The sequence below is a fragment of the Zeus faber genome (genome assembly GCF_960531495.2).
Source record: "Zeus faber genome assembly, chromosome: 13".
Taxonomy (NCBI): Eukaryota; Metazoa; Chordata; class Actinopteri; order Zeiformes; family Zeidae; genus Zeus; species Zeus faber.
This window is the reverse complement of record NC_137198.1, coordinates 11,888,427-11,906,623: the sequence shown is the minus strand read 5'-3', so window position 1 is coordinate 11,906,623 and position 18,197 is coordinate 11,888,427. Positions and strand designations below refer to the sequence as shown.

The following is an 18,197-nucleotide window of genomic DNA, read 5'->3' as shown; positions in this document are numbered from 1 at the left end:
GTACAATAGAGTTTCTATTCGGATTAGTCAATGCTGCAGACGAGGAGTTGCTGATTAGTCTGGGACAGGATCATTCGACAGCACGCCATTCAACTGGCGGCGTGGGGGCCAATGTGGCCCGCTCATCAATGCCGATTGTCCCTTTGAATAGATTAAGTTAGCAATGAAAAGGGAATATGACTAAATGTCCAATAAAAAGCTCACTAATAAAAAGCAGTTCTCCCTGTTATTGTCCCCAAATGATTTTTGGGGGTCGCCAGATGATTTTCTGAACATGCACAAAAATAAGGAAAATATACAGACTTTTTTCAATAAAAACATTTTCAGAAATAACTCTCTGTTAAATTATTCAGTCGACGTACAATGAATACCTCTTCAGTGGGCTACATTTTCCGTAAGAGAGTCCAAGAGAAAGAGGCGCACACCTGTGTGTGTGTGTGTGTGTGTGTGCGCGCGCGTCCCTGTAACCATAGCAACTCACTCTCCCGATCCGGCGCAGAAGAGGAGACTCTTTGCCGACAGAAAAGCTGCTGCTGCGCTGACTCTGTGCAGCCGCATGAGAATAAATGTCAATATGACAGAAATCCATATATTTCAATTCACAAACTCCAATTGGTCGAAACGCGGGGCATTCTGTCTGGTTGCGGCACGCGGGACAATTGGTGAAAATGCGGCACTGTCCCGCACAAATCGGGATGTCTTGTCGCCCATCGAGCGATATGGGCGATGATGGGGGTGGAAATATACATAACAGCTCACAAAATATAATGTTGAATATGTCAAAAATCACATCGGCACAAATGATCGTTTTTACGGCACAAATCAGCAAATTGTGAACCTCTGCTTTAAATAGTCTCATGTTACACGTGTGTTATTTGGCTTGTTAACACAGGACCAAGTGGGAAAACACATTGGTAATTTGGCAAAGATACAAAATGTTAAAGAAAAAAAAAACAAAACAACAACAAACATAACGTCTATGCAGAAGCAGTATAAAACAATATTTGCGTATAATATCATACATCACTTTTTGGTGTTTTTTTGGTCTTTTCACAGTTTTCCAAGTGAAGACACACAGCAACAAACAACTGATGATGGCGCAGGAACCCTGAGCTTTTACTCTTTCTTCTCCTTTTCCTTCTACTTGGTGCTGTAATCCTTTAACCCCGTCCAGCCCCCCCACAATCCCCTCTGATTTCCCAGCGGCTGTGGGCGGGCGAGCGGGCGGAGACTACGAGTTATGGCATTTTCGGCGTGACCTCATCCCACAGAACTAGCGACCTGTGGCAGATTAATGGCAAAGCCGGTGGGAGAAGTCCATGGGAGAGTAATTTTTATATATATATATATATATATATATATATAAAAAAAAAAAAAAAAAAAAAAAAAAAATATATATATATATATATATATATATATATATATATATATATATTTTTTTTTTTTTAATTTCGAGAAAAGTCTCGGTTCTTACATTGATATTCCAGCAAAAGTCTTAAAAATAGACTTTAAAAAAAATGTTACCTTTAAAGGACTGCATGGGAGCAATATTGTCACATATTTTTGTTAGTAAGGTACACATTCCAATTCTCCAACGTGAGGCTGCAGAAGGTTTGAAACCTTTTCAATCACAACATTTCTGCATGTTCTCGAAAATCTAAGCAAGTTTTTTTTCCCCTTCTCCATAATTAGGACTTTTGGCCTGATGCATCATTACATTTTGGTCCCACAATGACCCCCCCCCCCCTCACCCACAACTTCCCCCGAGTATGTCAATTTAATTCATGTCAGAAAAGCAGGATCAGTCACTGGCCTGAGCCGAGACTCATTAAGAGTACTTTAGAAAAGAGGACAAGCGCCGAGTTGAAGTCGGTTTTGGGTCATGATGTCCATACATTATACAGCTCCTCTGTTGGCCTTAGAAGCTCATTTAGTTCTAAGTTCATTAAGGCCCAGGAGGTCTTTCGTGCCTAAGCTGGTTAGAATTTTTTTTGTTTTGTTATAACCAAATGTTAAGTAAAATATTAAAATGTGTTCTTTTGAGGCTTTTCTGTATTTTATGTATTTTTTGGTACGATGACATGGTTGTGTATTTGGTATCTTATCTCTCTTATGTGTCTCATCTATTATGTATTAGCATTTCAGGCATCAGGTCTATTTCCTGATCAAGCTGTGAATTGTGTATATCTTATTGTGTGTCTATCTATATATATATATATATATATATATATATATATATATATATACATACACACACACACAGATATATATACATATACTGTACACACACACACACACACACACACACACACACACACACACACACACACACACACACACACACACACACACACACACACACACACACACACACACACACACACACACACACACACAGACTGTCATTCTCGTGCATGAATCCCACGTACGTACCTAAAAGACAAGGACCTGACAGACGCTGCTACCCTCTCAAATATGGAGTGTCTGGGATTCTGCCCCTCCTCTTCTTCTTCTTCCTTGTCCTGCACTTCCTCTTCCTCCTCCTCCTCCTCCTCCTAGGACAGAAATGGGAGAATGTACACACGTGTGTGTGAGTGTGTGTGAGAGGGGTGAGTGGGGGGTGAGACGGCGGATGTCATGTGGACCCTCGAAGACACATTTTCCTTGGGGCCTCTTCCTCGCGCTTGGTGGCTTATGAGATGAGAGCATTACAAACACACACACACACACACACACACACACACACACACACACACACACACACACACACACACACACACACACACACACACACACACACACACACACACACACACACACACACACACACACACACACACACACACACCTCCTGAAACTCTGGCAAACAACAGGGCACCTTACTGGGATGTTATTCAACACAGCTGATTTTTTCAAGAAAACCTCCGTCTGTTGGTATCTGCTCTGTTCGCCGGCGGCTGGGAGCAGATACCAACAGTATCGTGTCCACGGTCACAAGGCGGTGAGAAGCAGATGCGTCGCCTCGCCAGATTAAAGCCAAAACACAGCGGGCATTGTGACCGCTGGGTAGGGAGGGCGTCAGTGGAAACGCATGTGACTCCTCCCTCTCTGCTGGGAATACAGAAGCCAAACCCACAGGAAGTCCCAGAAGAGGGAGAGACACGAACCATTTATGCAAAAAAAAAAAAAAAATTCCTTGTGCGTTTGATGGTCGTTGTCGGCCGCTTTTTCGACAAAGACATCATGTTGTTGAGGCCTGATTTTTAAACAATAACAAATGTTTTTGCATGAATAATCTAGTCGTTGCAGTTTACAAGTTGTTTGTCAGCAATTTTAACAAAACTAATTTGTAATGTATTTGGCTGAATAAACAGATTAAAAAAAACAAACCAAAAAAAAAAAACATGCTCGATGTTTGAGGATTTGAAAGCTGAATCCCACCTTCGGGCCTTATTTATTTTATTGCAATATGACGGCAGTGTCAATTTAAGCTTAGTACAAAAAAAATCTGTACCAGGGCTCCATCTCAATCTGGTTGCCCGGGGCAACCAGGTTCAGTCAGTTGGCAACCATTTTGTGGCCCCCAGTTGCCCCCTTTGGCAACATGTAACATGTAAAATAGGGATAGCAAACAGCAAAACGCGCACCCCAACATAAACTACTTTGTTGCATGAGTGATATTTGAATATAACTGTTACAGTCTGCACCGGAATGCCGCACCTGCATTGGTGCGCTTACTCACGTGCGCGTGCACGTGTTTGCGCCGCACCTGTTTTAGAGACCGTGGGGAAGAACATTAAGTACTTTGACAGTGGGGTGAAAAGGTCGACGAAGCCGTTAACATCACAAACGAATGTGCGAGTTGGTTCACTGATGAGGAACCAGGTGAATCTGAACCAAAAACACAAAGGAAAATTTGTGAAGTCCTGGGAGGCCAATCTGACAAGCTACTGTACAGGCTGGTTCAGGCATGCAGGAGGTAACGCTTGCTCTTTTAACTTATTATTGGCTAATTTACAGTAACACTTTCATGAGATTGTCGTCTGATCTTAGTGTGTTATATAGTAGAGCTGTACCCGGAATTTGTCAGTCTAATTGGATTTAGGTGTTCGGTACAGCGGCACACTTAACTCCTGTATCAGCCTACAGGACGTGTGTCTCATGTATTACCTGAAAAATTCATATTTTTATTAATTTTTATCCGTCCGAGAGAACGGCGCCATACACGACGGATTAACTTGGGGACTCGTTCTCTAAGACGCGGACACGGCTCTCGGTCGAAAGTAAGGAAGCGAGGCTGAGCTCACGGGCTCGGAAAACTGTAATGCGTGTCGGAAGTGATGCGTTCATGGGAACTCGGAAAACCGCTGGCTACCGCCATAAGTATATTCAGACGTTTTTTTCCACCATACTTGTGTTTGCATCGCTGTGCAGTTAACTAAAACTAAATTAAAAACTAAAGCTAGGTGTCAAACAAACATTTTAGTTAAAACTAGACGAAAATAAATAAAACTAACTGAAACGATATTGTGTACGGACAAAAGAAACTAAAATAAATAAAAAGGAAATGTCTTTAGTTTTAGCCTTTTTTTTTTTCTAGTCAATTTGGTCAAATTTGTCAACATAAAGCCGTTACAATACAGAAACGGGTTCTTATCTTTGTAGAAAGACAGAATTAATAATGAGCATGGGTCAGACCTCCTCTGGTGGAGAGGCACTTTTAAATGGAAATTGGGACTGAGCGACTAACAGAATTCAAACCGACATCGCAATTTAATAGAACGCAATTTTCAAAGCGCAAAGCCTGCTATAAAGAATCAAAATCAAAAATTAAATGTTAGAGTGTTACACAATCTAACCAACAGGACTGTCCAGGGCCGGCTCTTCCTACAGGCGATACATGGGCGACCGCCTAGCGCGTCATCTCAAGGGCAGGGGGCAGGTGGGGGTGGGGGTGGGGGCGCGGAGAGGGAGCCATCTGTGTCCCTCCCAAACGGTACGGAAGATGCGCGTGTCAGCGATGGGGTGCCCGCCATCGGCGCGCCAGAACAGTGCATTTTTTCCATTTTATTTTACGTCTACTTATGGAACGACACAAGTGCGTCTGGAACGAAACCGTGCGTAACGGGGGCAGTTTCTCTGCGGCTCTCTTACCACCACCTGCTTATAGCGATTGTTTTAACCAAGCCTCCGCGCGCCCCCCCCCCCCGGTGAGACGCGGTGCTCCGGCCCCTCCGCTCCCTGTGCGCCCCTGTAGAGTTCGGACTGAGCCTCTTCCAGAACACTGCGCCCGTTTGTATATTTTACCTTTTTTATTTTTTTTTATTTAATGAACATAAAGCTGCCCCTGAGCACGGACGTATGTGGACGTATGCATCGTATGTGCGCAACATCTTCATAAAGAATAACTTTCCGCTGAAACGCTGCATATTTTTTCGAACAATAATAAGGCTTGACGTTAAATCAATCAGTCAATATTCAGCTGCAATTGCAAGGTTTTTATTTTTATAATTCAATAGGTAAATAAAGATGTAATTCATATCAATTCATCTCATTTCATCACGTAGGCCTGGCCTACAGGAAAGAGCAGTTTATTTGTTGACTGTATCCATTTTTGCGTTGGTCATACTATAGAATGTTTTGTTGCTTGTGTTGAGTGAATAATACAGAAGATAAAGAACTTTAAAAAAAATCACATACTAAATCGCAATCGCAATATTGGTCTCAAAAATAAATAAATCGCAATTTCATTATTTTCCCAAATCATTCAGCCCTAATGCACATTAGAATTTACCATTTTTAACAATGAGAGGACAAACAGGACTGTTGAGATTCAGGTTGCAACCAACTGATTACCCCTCCCCTCACCCTCCTCTTCCAAGCGTGTAGGAGAACTGACGGTAGACAAACTTGCCAAAAATTCTAAATGCCCCCCCTAGAGCCAGCGTTGGTTGGTATGTCCCTTCTGGGCTACTGTAGAAACATGGCAGTGCAACATGGCGGCCTCCGTGGAAGCGTACCCACTCCCTATGTAAATACAAAGGGCTCATTCTAATGTAACTAAAACACAACCATTCATATTTTCTCAGAATTATACCCAAATTTAAACATAATTATAAATATTATATTCCATTTCTGCAGACTCTGTCCTGCTAGATGCCGCTAAATCGTACAAACTGGTCCTTTAATGTCAGGAGAGTCTAAGTACAGTAGATACAGTTCATAAGTGATTTACAGTCATTTAGTTGAGACTTTCAGTTCAAATGTAGTGGACAATTAGCTGACTGAATATCAACTAAGACGGGTTGTTGATGCTACGATGGACCATCCAAAAAAAGTGTAAAGGAGTAATTATTTAATGAGCATTCATCTATGTTTATGAGAAAGACGACTGACCTGAGCAGGGGGCGGCCCCTGGTCTGTGTCTTTGCGTCGCAGGGACCCGGGGACCTTCTTCAGGACCAGTGTCACTCCGTTGGGGTTCTCCTGCAGTTTCTTCACCAGGTTCTCTCTGCTCCAGCCCACCTAGCGCCGCAAGGAAGACCAGGGTTAGGAGTTTCAGTGAAGAGCTTTCCAAGTCAAAGGTCAAGTTTAATAAGATCATTCTGGATTTAAAAAAAACAAAAAAAAACCCACCTGTATAATAGTGGTAAAATTAAAAAAGCACAACGTACATGAAAAATAAACTATACATACAGTATTGTTCAATAATAATATATGAACCTATAAGCACAATCTATATAGACATTAATGAACACACACACACACACACTCTCACACACACACTCTCACACACACACTCACCACTATCTGTTCATTGACCTGAATGACTTCGTCTCCAGCCAAAATCTTGTCGCAGAAATCAGCTGCGGACTGCAACAGAAGTAAATAAATCGATGTTACCATTTAAATGTCACGGTACAATAAACAGTATTTACATGTATCAACAGGTCAACTCACAGCAGGCAGTTTGGCCCCCATAACTGAAGCCCTGACGTAGCCTAGGTCCCTAGCTCCATCTCATCTCATATGCTTTTCATTCAATTTCTATAATCTTTCAAAGTTAAGTTTTAATAACTTCTACAATGGTTTCGTACAAATAATTTGATAAAAAAATTGAATAAAATAAAATAAATACATCAGTTACATCATCGCCTGGTTTTATGCTCAACAATATTGATTGACATCAGAAAAAAAGAAATGCAGTGTTTTTTGTATTCAAATATATATACATATATATACTGTATAGTTCAAGTTCAAGCCCAAGAGATTATTTGTCACATACATATAGATACGGTCATACATAAATGCGGTATATGTTATATTTATATATGCATGTGCTATTATACTTTTATAATGAACCCTTTTATGTTAATGTATTCTCTATCTATTAACCCGGGGCCATGTGGAGTCCACTGGGCTCTGATGATGACATCATGGAAAAATGACTCCTCGACCCCGTTGTGCCACAGGAGAGTTGCGCGAGCGCTGGCTTTCCACGCTCTCCCTCTACTCTCCCTCCCCCACCGAACACTCTGATCCCTCTCTCGTCCCTCATCTCATCTCTGTGAAATACTTCGTCTGAGGAGGAGGACGAGGAGGAGGAGTTCCACGGTGACGTGCTCCTGTTCCCGATAAGCCAAAATCCAAGCTCCGCTGTTTAAATATTAAACCCCTTACGACACAACTGAGTCGTCGTTCCGGTCCATAAGCTGTTCTAATGGCTGAACGGAAGCTTTTATTTGTTAATGACTTAACCCTGGTAATACTCACATAATGTATGCTTTATACGGTTTATATCAGATGCTTCACTGATATCTCAACCCAATAGTCCTTGTAAAGTGTTAAAAACCAGAAAGATCATCTCAACCGAGTCCATGGATTTTGAGTTTGTCTTTATCATTTCAATTACAGACAAAGTTGCGGTTAGAAAATAACCCGCGGGGATGGCCGCGTCCCTTTTTAATCACGAACGCCTCTTGAACGGCTCCTTTTTAGGAACGAAGGGAACCCAGTCTCGTCGGGGGATGAGCCCTTCTTCATTTTTTTTTTTTTGTCAAGTAATACGGTTCTATGTCGTGTTGTTTGTTAAAGTTGCCGTCTCCTGCCGCCGGCAAACGTTTACCCCCACCCTCCCTGTGGGAGGTGGCCTAAGCTCCTTCCTCGCCGGGAGGTGCCCCGGCTGAAGAGTAGCGCACCCACCGTCACGTCAGCTTCGTGAAGGCGCGCACGCACTGGTCTGACCGTGTGTTCTTTTTCAATCAGTTATTTGACTATTATTATTTATGTGTGAAAAACACAGATTTTACCTGTTCCACACAAAAAATAACGAGCTAGTTTTATAGTTTTATTTGTTTGTTTTTTTAAATTGTGAAACGTTTATAAAATATTATGCAAATAAATAAATAATAAACTGAAATTAATAATTGAATTATCCTCTATCCTGGACCTTTGCACTTATGCAAATTATAACAACCCACCAATGAACCTCAACCCTCATCCCCCGCCCCCCCAGTCATACACACAGACCTTGACACTAGTTATTTGTACTATTGTGAGTGTAGGGTTATTTCCGTTTGGTACACATCAGTGGTTCATCGATCTTAATGTTCAAATTGAAGAATTCAGCGGCGGCTGGGATAATATGAGATATGTATTTCCATCGCCTCTCATTTATATAGTACGATAAAATAAACCTGACCTTGTTATTGTCACAGAAAGAGAAACAATGGTTACTCGGCTCGGCGTAAACAGATCTGGGCCTCGGAGTCGAAAGTCATTAGCATCTATTTTGTTACGATACGGTAAAGTGAGGCGACGTCTCGGGGGCGGAATGAGAGATAAGCGGCGGCGGCGTGAACGCTGTAGCTCCCTGCCTCCTCACATCGCATCATTCATCAGACCTGATGGAATCAACCTGAGCGCGCTGGGGTTCGCCCTTCAGGCCGAGCGGGCCGGAGTCAAACGGAAAGGACAGACTGAGAGACACGACGGAGGCTCTGACCTCAGCGACGGATCCCGTCACGTAGTGGTTACTGGACCCAGTTGACGCTATGTGGACGCACTGAAACAGAGAGAGAGAGAGAGAGAGAGAGAGAGAGAGAGAGAGGAGAGAGAGAGAGAGAGAGAGAGAGAGAGAGAGAGAGAGAGAGAGAGAGAGAGAGAGAGAGAGAGAGAGAGAGAGAGAGAGAGAGAGAGAGAGAGAGAGAGAGAGAGAGAGAGGAGAGAGAGAGAGAGAGAGAGAGAGAGAGAAACAAGGTGCATTTTTCATATCAGGTGAAGGAAAGAAGATGATCTATTACAATTATTATTATTTTTTCCCCCCAGACTGCTATACAAGCGACCATACTGCCGCTTAGTCACAGCCATCGCCATTTAACTTCATTCATAAAATCCCATTCAGCACATTCTGTATATTTTTACATAACTTGGCTACGATTCGTTTTGTTCCCCCGACTTTATACCTTTTTCCTGCGGATTGTACAGAAATGCACCGATCCTCACCATGACAACGCCTCATCTATAAAAATGCACCAGACATACGTTCTGATTCCGATTGTGAAGCACGGTAGGCTTTTAAGTCAGAGAGGCCTTTTCCGCAATGTAATGTTCACCTATGATGTAAATGCTTTAAAATACGAAAATATTTAATATTTTGGCGTTATCATAAATTCAAAGGCATTTACCCCTAAAGATGCAAGAGTACTCGTCCACATTTTCCAACACTTCGGTTAGATTCTCTCAAGAACATTTCATGCCTATTTATGTATCGTGTGGTTACCAACCTCACTCGACAGAGATCTACTTCTGACAATCACCACGCGTCTCATGACCGGCCGCAGCAGAGGAAACATGAACAACACGTTACTGTACGATCATTTGACTTTTGAAGGGTTTGTTTTCATTCCAGCGGACGATTAGTCCCATCGTTTCGAAAACCCCATACACTCAGATGTCACACCCGGGAACTGCGAGGCCCCCCCGGAGGCCGAGCCTCCGGGTGTTATAGACGGAGGGACAGGTGGCCAGAGCGCTGCTGCCTTACCCGACTAATAAGCCACTAAGCTGTCCGCCGTGCACGCCCGACTTAAGGCCCGGAGTCTAAATCCCTCCCCCTCTATTTCCCCTCCTTCTCTCAAAACACTCAAACTCTTTGTCTCTGTCTCTCTCTCTCTGAATTGCTCACACAATCTTCTTTGAACGGTCCTTTTTGTCTCAGGTTGAAAGTCGTCTCCATAGAGGGCCTTTCATAGCGATACGCTGCGACCAATCAGGTCCTTGACGGCAAAGCAATGTTCAGGCCCTAAGGTTACTGCGGTGCAAGCTCCGTTTTAGCGAAATTGTCCCGACGGTAGAATAACAGCATTCAAGGAATTGTTTCCGCCGTCTCACGCTCATTCCTCATGTGGTACGTAGGCAGGTTCCAGCCCCTTTCTCCAAAACGCGACGAGTTCATAGCAAGCCATGGTGGACCAATCCACATCTGCTGTTCAGGGCAAATTTTGGCGGGTCACTCTACTTGAGTGTAGCACCTGTAACATCACCATCACGGCCAGCGCAGCAAACAGTAAATTTGGCAATATATATATATATATATATATTTTTTTTTTAATAACTCCTTACATTGTGGATTTGTCCCCCCGATACTTGCATTGAACTCCTGATGGAGCCGCACGTCCAATTTGGAGAAAAGAGACTGAAACCTACCGACGTACCTCATGTGGGGGTGGAGAATAAAACAGGGATGAACTTCAAAAAATTGAGCAGACACGCGCACACGCACACGCACACACACACACACACACACACACACACACACACACACACACACACACACACACACACAGTCTATGGCGAAGGCAACAGAACCGAGGTGATGAGGTGGAGATAATGTGCCTCCAGCTGCTGATTACGCAAGACGAGAGAACAAATTACTGCAGGAATATTGCGTGACACTTTTGTTAAGGTTCATCCTACAAATAATTGCGATGTAATAATTTTGTACCATCGTATAATGTTAGAATAGTGTAACAATCCAATTCTACCTTTTTGCAGAGGACCTTTCTAGTGCCATTGAAAACTGGAACATCATTTGACGATCAATTTACCTCGAAACTTGAAAGTACGAACAGAGCAGTGGCACAGAGAAAACCTGGAGACGTAGGGGGCGGAGTGGGGTGGGATTAAAAAAAAAAAAAAGAGCAGGAGAGATGACAGAGTGAAAGAACGTGAGGGTGAGTCTAAATGAGACCCACAGCAAAGGGGGTGTTGATTGTTTGCGGACAAACTGAGGCGGCAGAGCGACAACTGCAGCAGAAGGGGGAGAGCGGGAAAATGTGACGGTCCGGGGCCAGACGCAGAACAGATGGGGCACGGAAAATGAGACACTTCCAGGGTAGATGGAGGAGTGGAGGACAGGAAATAAAATGAAAATGAAATGAAACACTTCTGTTCCAATTCTGACTACCGAGCTCGGCATCACCAGACCAATTCGCGGATGCATATTAGTCTGGAATCTGTCAGTTAATATTCAGTTTATAAGGGGCGTTACCAACGGTTGCAGACCAAAGTGTCTCTGGACACAACTGTGCTAGACCAAAAGCAATAAGATCATTGGATAGATCTAAAACCAATCAGATTATTGGATAGACCTACAAGCAACCAGACCAATGAAATGACCTACAACCAATCAGGGCATTGGATAGACCTACAAGCAATCAGATCACTGGATAGACCAGTAGCCAATCAGAGTATTGGATAGAACTACAACCAATCAGAGCATTGGATAGACCTACAACCAATCAGATCATTGGATAGACGTACAACCAATCAGGGCATTGGAAGACCTACAGCCAACCAGAGCATTGGATAGAGCTAAGACCAATCAGAGCATTGGATAGACCTACAACCAATCAGAGCATTGGATAGACCTATAACCAATCAGATAATTGGATATACCTACAGCCAATCAGGGCATTGGATATACCTACAGCCAATCAGGGCATTGGATATACCTACAGCCAATCAGGGCATTGGATATACTTACAGCCAATCAGAGCATTGGATAGTCCTACAACCAATCAGAGCATTGGATAGACCTACAACCAATCAGGGCAACAAAATGTGTGACGTAGCGCTGAGTGAGGGAGTTGGTAAATTAAACTTTTACCAAATACTGTCAGAAGTACGACAAACACATCTTTCTTTGCAACAAAAGTTTTTTAGAGGAAATACACCGTTCCACGTCAGCGGGAGCCATCTCGGCAAGGTGCGTGTATCGTATCAAACCCGCCTCATATTGGATAAACACTTGTGATTGGCCAGACCCTGGCAAGGTGGGGAATCTGAATTGGGAGGGTGGCCAGATGTACTCTGCAGAGCAAATGACCTCCCACATTGGTGTGGCTCCCAGGCGAGTGATTACCATGCAAAGACGCCAAATTAAACTCCACCGTCTTGTGAGTGGTGTGCAGAACCTGATCAACAAACTGCTTTTAGTTATATTGGGAGGCACCATCAGTCATTATTACATGACTATTAGGAATACTCAATTCTGATTTGGTCAGTTGGAAGGAAAAGGTAAGATTACCAGCTGATCCCCGGGGGACGCAGGCACCAGGTCGACGCTCTCGAGCTGGGCGGCGTGGGTGAGTGCCGCTGAGGGACTGGAGCTCAGGATCTCGTCACACGCTGCCACCAACTGATGACACTGGAGGGAGAAAGCACACGACCCGGGCTGGAGAAGCACATTCTGTGGGGTTCTGGAATGAGCTTTTTGGTGAAAGCGACCTGCACGTGCATTTAGTCCCGGAACCAATGGACCGTATTTAAGTCGAAGAATTGCTACTTTGCGACATCAAGCGCTCGATTGTTTAGGTGTAACGCTAATGCAAGTAGTTGGTGCATAGGTTTAAAACTGATTGCAGCTGTAATCGATAATTGACACCCGCAAAAAAAAAACAAGGAAAGAAAACGATCAGAAAAGAGCATCCGAGGCAGAAAGTTATCGGAATCAGAATCTGTTTATTGGGCCAAGGACATGTCATGTACGCGTGCAGTGCAATTTGACTGTAGCATAGAAAAAGACTGCTGAACAGTATGCAAAACAATACAAAGTACTGTACAACGAATATACAGGACTAAATGTGCTCTGAGCACCAGATGAAATTACTAAAAAGAAAGGCTATGAGGGGAGCTAAATGTCAGTAAGGATGCAAATATTGCATAATAATAATAATAAGTAATGAGTAAAAATATAGTTGGATATTCCTGTACGTGAATAATAAATAATAAATAAAAATAGATAATAATAATAATAATTCAAGTTATTAAATAAACAAATAAACAAACAAACAAATAAATAAATAAATATAAATGTATAAATAATTTATACTTTAAGGAACTTACAACAGAGACGATGTCCTTTTCTTTCTCATAAACCGTGGTGTCCTGTTAGGAGGAGAAAAACAACATAAAACAAACAAACACCAAAAGTCACTTCGACAGCACCACGGAAATGGGACACTCTGGCTCGAAACTCAGATCCCCTCATTTATTTATAATTTTTTTTTTTCCCCCTCAACACAGCGAGGTTTAAATTGAAACCGGAAGTAGTTCGCGAACGGCCGAGGGGTATTGTGAGTTACTTCTCTTCTGGTCGTCTCTTCGCTGGAACGCCAGGACGTGTTCTCCCTCGTGAGCGGCCACCGAGCAAACCCTCTTACAGTGTGTGAGATCCATTTAACCAAGGGACTCACACTAATCCCAGCCCGCGCGCACACACGCACACGCACACACACACACACACACACACACACACACACACCTTCAGTCACACCTAAATCCATGATTTTGTGAAAGGAAAAGCAAGGTGTTTACATGGGAAACCTCCCAGAAATGGAAGCTAATGACACAGCTGATTTGTGTAACAATAGTATAATAAAAATAATAATATTTATTATACATTTTATTAGTATAGCACTTAACAACACTCAGATTTTGGGGGGGAGCGATTGGTTTGAGAAGGTGCATTCATTCAACATATAAAAACTGTATGAAAACAGGCACATAAGAGAGGCAACAGAGGTTGAGTACCCATGAAGTTTAACCAGGAAACACTGTTGGAAACAGTATCTGAACTATTTTAAAATGCTTTTTACAATGCAAAGGCTATGAGAGTTAAAAGAGAAGGTGCTGTTATAGCTAATTGTGTGTGTGTGTGTGTGTGTGTGTGTGTGTCTGGGGGGGGGGGGGGGGGGGGGTGTGTGCAGGTATTGCATTTTTTTAGTTTGTCTCCATGAGAACGAACACGCTTCAGTCATCCAGCGCCATACCAGAAACGTCTCGTATGAAGCTAAAAATAAAAACGGATCTCACCTTGATCCCCACATAATCCAGAGTGCATCACTGGTTGCATGGTAGATTAACTGCTACTCTGAGTCACACACAGGAGCTGCTACCGGGAAAGCAAGTAACGGTAAATGGATACAAGGTAAAAAACAGAAAACCCACCAATAGGTTGTCCTTCTAATGTTAATGAACAAACCAGTGGTTTCTAACCTTTTATGACTCACAGCCCACTTGAAAATCTCAACAATGTTTGCAGTCCACATCCAATAACACAGGAGAAAAACACACACACACACACACACACACACACACACACACACACACACACACACACACACACACACACACACACACACACACACACACACACACACACACACACACACACACACACACACACACACACACACACACACACACACACACACCATTAAAACCACCACAAAATAACTAATATTGTGTAGCTCCCCCTCGTGCCTCCAAAACAGCTCTGACCCGTGGCGGCATGGACTCCACAAGACCTCTGAAGGTGTCCTGTGGTATCTGGCACCAAGACGTCAGCAGCAGATCCTTTAAGTCCTGGGAGTTGACGAGGTGGGCCCCCCATGGATCGGGCTTGGCGTTCCAGCACATCCCACAGATTGAGAAGAAAACGTGATTCATCAGACCAGGCCATTGCTCCATGGACCAGTTCTGACGCTCCCATGCCCTTTTTAGGTGCTTTCATGGTGGACAGGGGTCAGCATGGACTCTGTGGCTTCACAGCCCCATACGCAGCAAGCTGTGATGCACTGTGTGTTCTGACACCTTTCTATCATAGCAGCATTAGCTTTTTCAGCAATTGGTGCTACAGTACTACAGCTACTACTTCTGTGGGACGGGCTAGCCTTCGCTCCCCACGTGCATTAATGAGCCCATGGGCGCCTATGACCCTGTCACCAGTTAACCAGTTGTCCCTTTTCGTAGGTAGTAACCACTACACACCAGGAACACCCCACAAAACCTGTCGTTTTGGAGACGCTCTGACCCAGTCTTCTAGCCATCACAATTTGGTCCTTGTCAAAGTGGCTCAGATCCTTACGCTTGCCCATTTTTACTGTTTCCAACACATCAACTTCAAGAACTGACTGTTCACTTGCTGCCTAATAAATCCCACCTCTTGACCGGTGCCATTGGAACGACATGATCAATGGTATTCACTGAACCTGTCAGTGGTTTTAATGTTGTGGCTAACCCAAAAGGGCCAGTAGGCTGCCTTGGTGATGCACATGCACTTAAACCACCGACCATAGCGTAAAGAAGAAAAATAAACAAAAGAGTAATCCGGCCCACACAAAGTGGTATTTAATCCAATCCGACCCTAACCCTAAAATGAGTCCACGTCTCAGCCCCCCTCCACTTGCACTGTACTTCCAAAAGAAATGTTTAAGTACTCGAAATCCACACTTGGATCCACACACTTGGATCCACACTTGGCGGCATCACCGTTGGAGGTGGGCGTGGCTCTCTGGGACCTGCCTGTGCCGGGTCAGTAGCAATGTCGCAAAAACTAAACGTAACACGGGTTGCCAGGTCTCCATGACAAACCCAGCCACCCCCCAACCCGCGGACAAAAAGCTTTGACCCTCGACCCGCTTCAACACCTAAAAAGTATCCCGATTCTGCAGGAAAACCGCACACCTGGCAACTCTGAACAGGGGCTCCAGAGTGTTTGTTTACACTTTTGATACTCTAACATTAACTTTGTGATAAGTGGCTTCATCAACATCAGTTTGCCTCCGATTTTATCTTGTAGCGAGTAATGAAGGGGTGTCAGGGGAAATTAATTGGAGTAATTGGATACTTTTTTTGGGGATAAATTATATTAGATTAGATTAAACTAATTGTCATTGCAGAGTACACGTTGCAGAGTACACGTACTGAGGCAACGAAATGCGAATTTCTCTGCGTTTTACCCATCCTAGTAACTAACGTATCTAGGAGCAGTGGGATGCCATATAGCGGCCACTAGGGAGCTGGGACTGGGCAGTTAGGGGGTTAAGTGAATTGCTCAAGGACACATCAGCACGCCTGGGTGGAGCCGGGGATCGAACCGGCAATCTCCAGATTACTGGACGACCCGCTCTACCTCTTCAACCAATGTAGCTGCAACTCCATTGTCTATCAGACGTCACAGCTTACTTCTGCATTTGTTTTCTTTTTCTACACAACAGGAAATTACGTACGTGAGTGAGTGTGAGTGTGTGTGTGTATGTGTGTGTGGGGAACGTGACACCCCACTTCACCGCCTATGCTTCTCTTTCACACACACTGACTGACAAATCTACACTTACACGTCTAACAGATAAATAAAGACGTATATATATATATTTTGGATAAGATGAAAAGAATCAACACAGACACACACACACACACACAGGATCACTCCCTGTGAGACACCGATTCTAATCATTATTCTCTGGCTGCAGGATATTTCAGGGCAATCAAAGCACACCTCTGATAAATGATCTGTAAATTGGCTGCAGAAGCCTCTAAATTAGAGCACACACACACACACACACACACACACACACACACACACACACACACACACACACACACACACACACACACACACACACACACACACACACACACACACACACACACACACACACACACACACACACACACACTAAATGTGACTGCCATGTGATCTAATGATAGTGATTCAATGCTATGAAATATGGTGGGAGCGCAACAGAAAAGGAGATAAATTGAAATCAAAGGAAAGGAGTTGAGTGAAATGGCAAGGGGAGGAAAGGAGGGAAAAGGAGAAGAAGCAATGGAAAGGAAATTAACGACATGGAAAGACAGGGAGATGAAAGGACGAGAGGAAAGGGGACGAGAGGAAAGGAGACACACGGGAAAGGAGGAAAGAAGAAGGGGGGAAGGAAAAGAAAGGAGGGGAGGGAAGATGAATGGAAAATAAACAAGTTAAATTGAATAATATCAGTCGGACTAAAGGAAATGAAAGGAAACGGATCAAACAGAACAAAATCAATGGGAGAGGGAGGAAAGGAAAGGAAATGAGAGCAAAGGAAACAAAAGGAAAGGAATGGAGACCGAGGGGCTTTGGGACAGACTCACTCAGCATCCGACAGCCTCCAGCACGTCCATGCCCCACTTTCCCCTTTTAGCAAAACTTTCTCCTCATTTCCCTGTCCTCCCTTTGCTTTCATTTTTAACAACCAAAAAAAACCTCTCCCACTACTTTCTCCTGACAACTTCACCCCAAAAAGGCTTCAGCCCTCACTGGTGGAAAAACGTCATGGAGTGCCCGGCACGTCAAACCCCATTGCGTGGACGTGCAAACTGAAACGGAGGATTCCATTTGTCTCCTTTCATGAAGACTTGAAAAAATAAAAAAACTCAAAAGAAAAGCTAAATGTGTTCCCTGAGTATCACAAAAGGTCAACAGTGGAGCTGCAGCAGAGATTCATTCATCTGAAACCAAGAGAAAAGAATATCAAAGACACTTATTTTGTTGATTGGAACTGTTCTTTCCATCGTTTTGTGTCAAGTTGAATGGATGAGTGTCGGCGTATGCAGTTGTTTTATATCTTCGGATATTTCTACTGTATTATTTTGTTCAGTGGTTTTATTCATTCTTTATTAGGTTTTATTTGAGTATTTTATTGGATCAAGTTGAATTGTGCTCAGTATTAAGAACTGTATTATGCTGTATTGTATTATATTGTGTTGTATTGGTTAGTACTATATTTTATTATATTGTTTGTACTATATTGTATTTTTTTGTATTGTATTGTATTATATTATGTTGTATTGTCTTATGTTCTACTGTATTA

General features: G+C 43.3%; 1 protein-coding gene across 4 annotated transcripts in view; it reads right to left on the bottom strand.

Annotated features, from left to right (window-relative positions):
• The window catches only part of cnksr1 (connector enhancer of kinase suppressor of Ras 1), a 35,062-nt gene that overhangs the window by 7,291 nt on the left and 9,574 nt on the right, over positions 1-18,197 (bottom strand). The window contains exons 5-10 of one of the 4 annotated variants that reach the window (XM_080012461.1): positions 13,408-13,449; positions 12,590-12,736; positions 9,005-9,064; positions 6,805-6,873; positions 6,397-6,525; positions 2,434-2,555 (exon numbers count right to left, since the gene is read on the bottom strand). In XM_080012461.1, coding sequence (XP_079868587.1) covers positions 2,434-2,555; positions 6,397-6,525; positions 6,805-6,873; positions 9,005-9,064; positions 12,590-12,736; positions 13,408-13,449 — 569 coding nt within the window. The remainder of the gene's footprint in view (positions 1-2,433; positions 2,556-6,396; positions 6,526-6,804; positions 6,874-9,004; positions 9,065-12,589; positions 12,737-13,407; positions 13,450-18,197) is intronic. The other 3 variants (XM_080012462.1, XM_080012463.1, XM_080012464.1) reach the window with 3 other exon arrangements.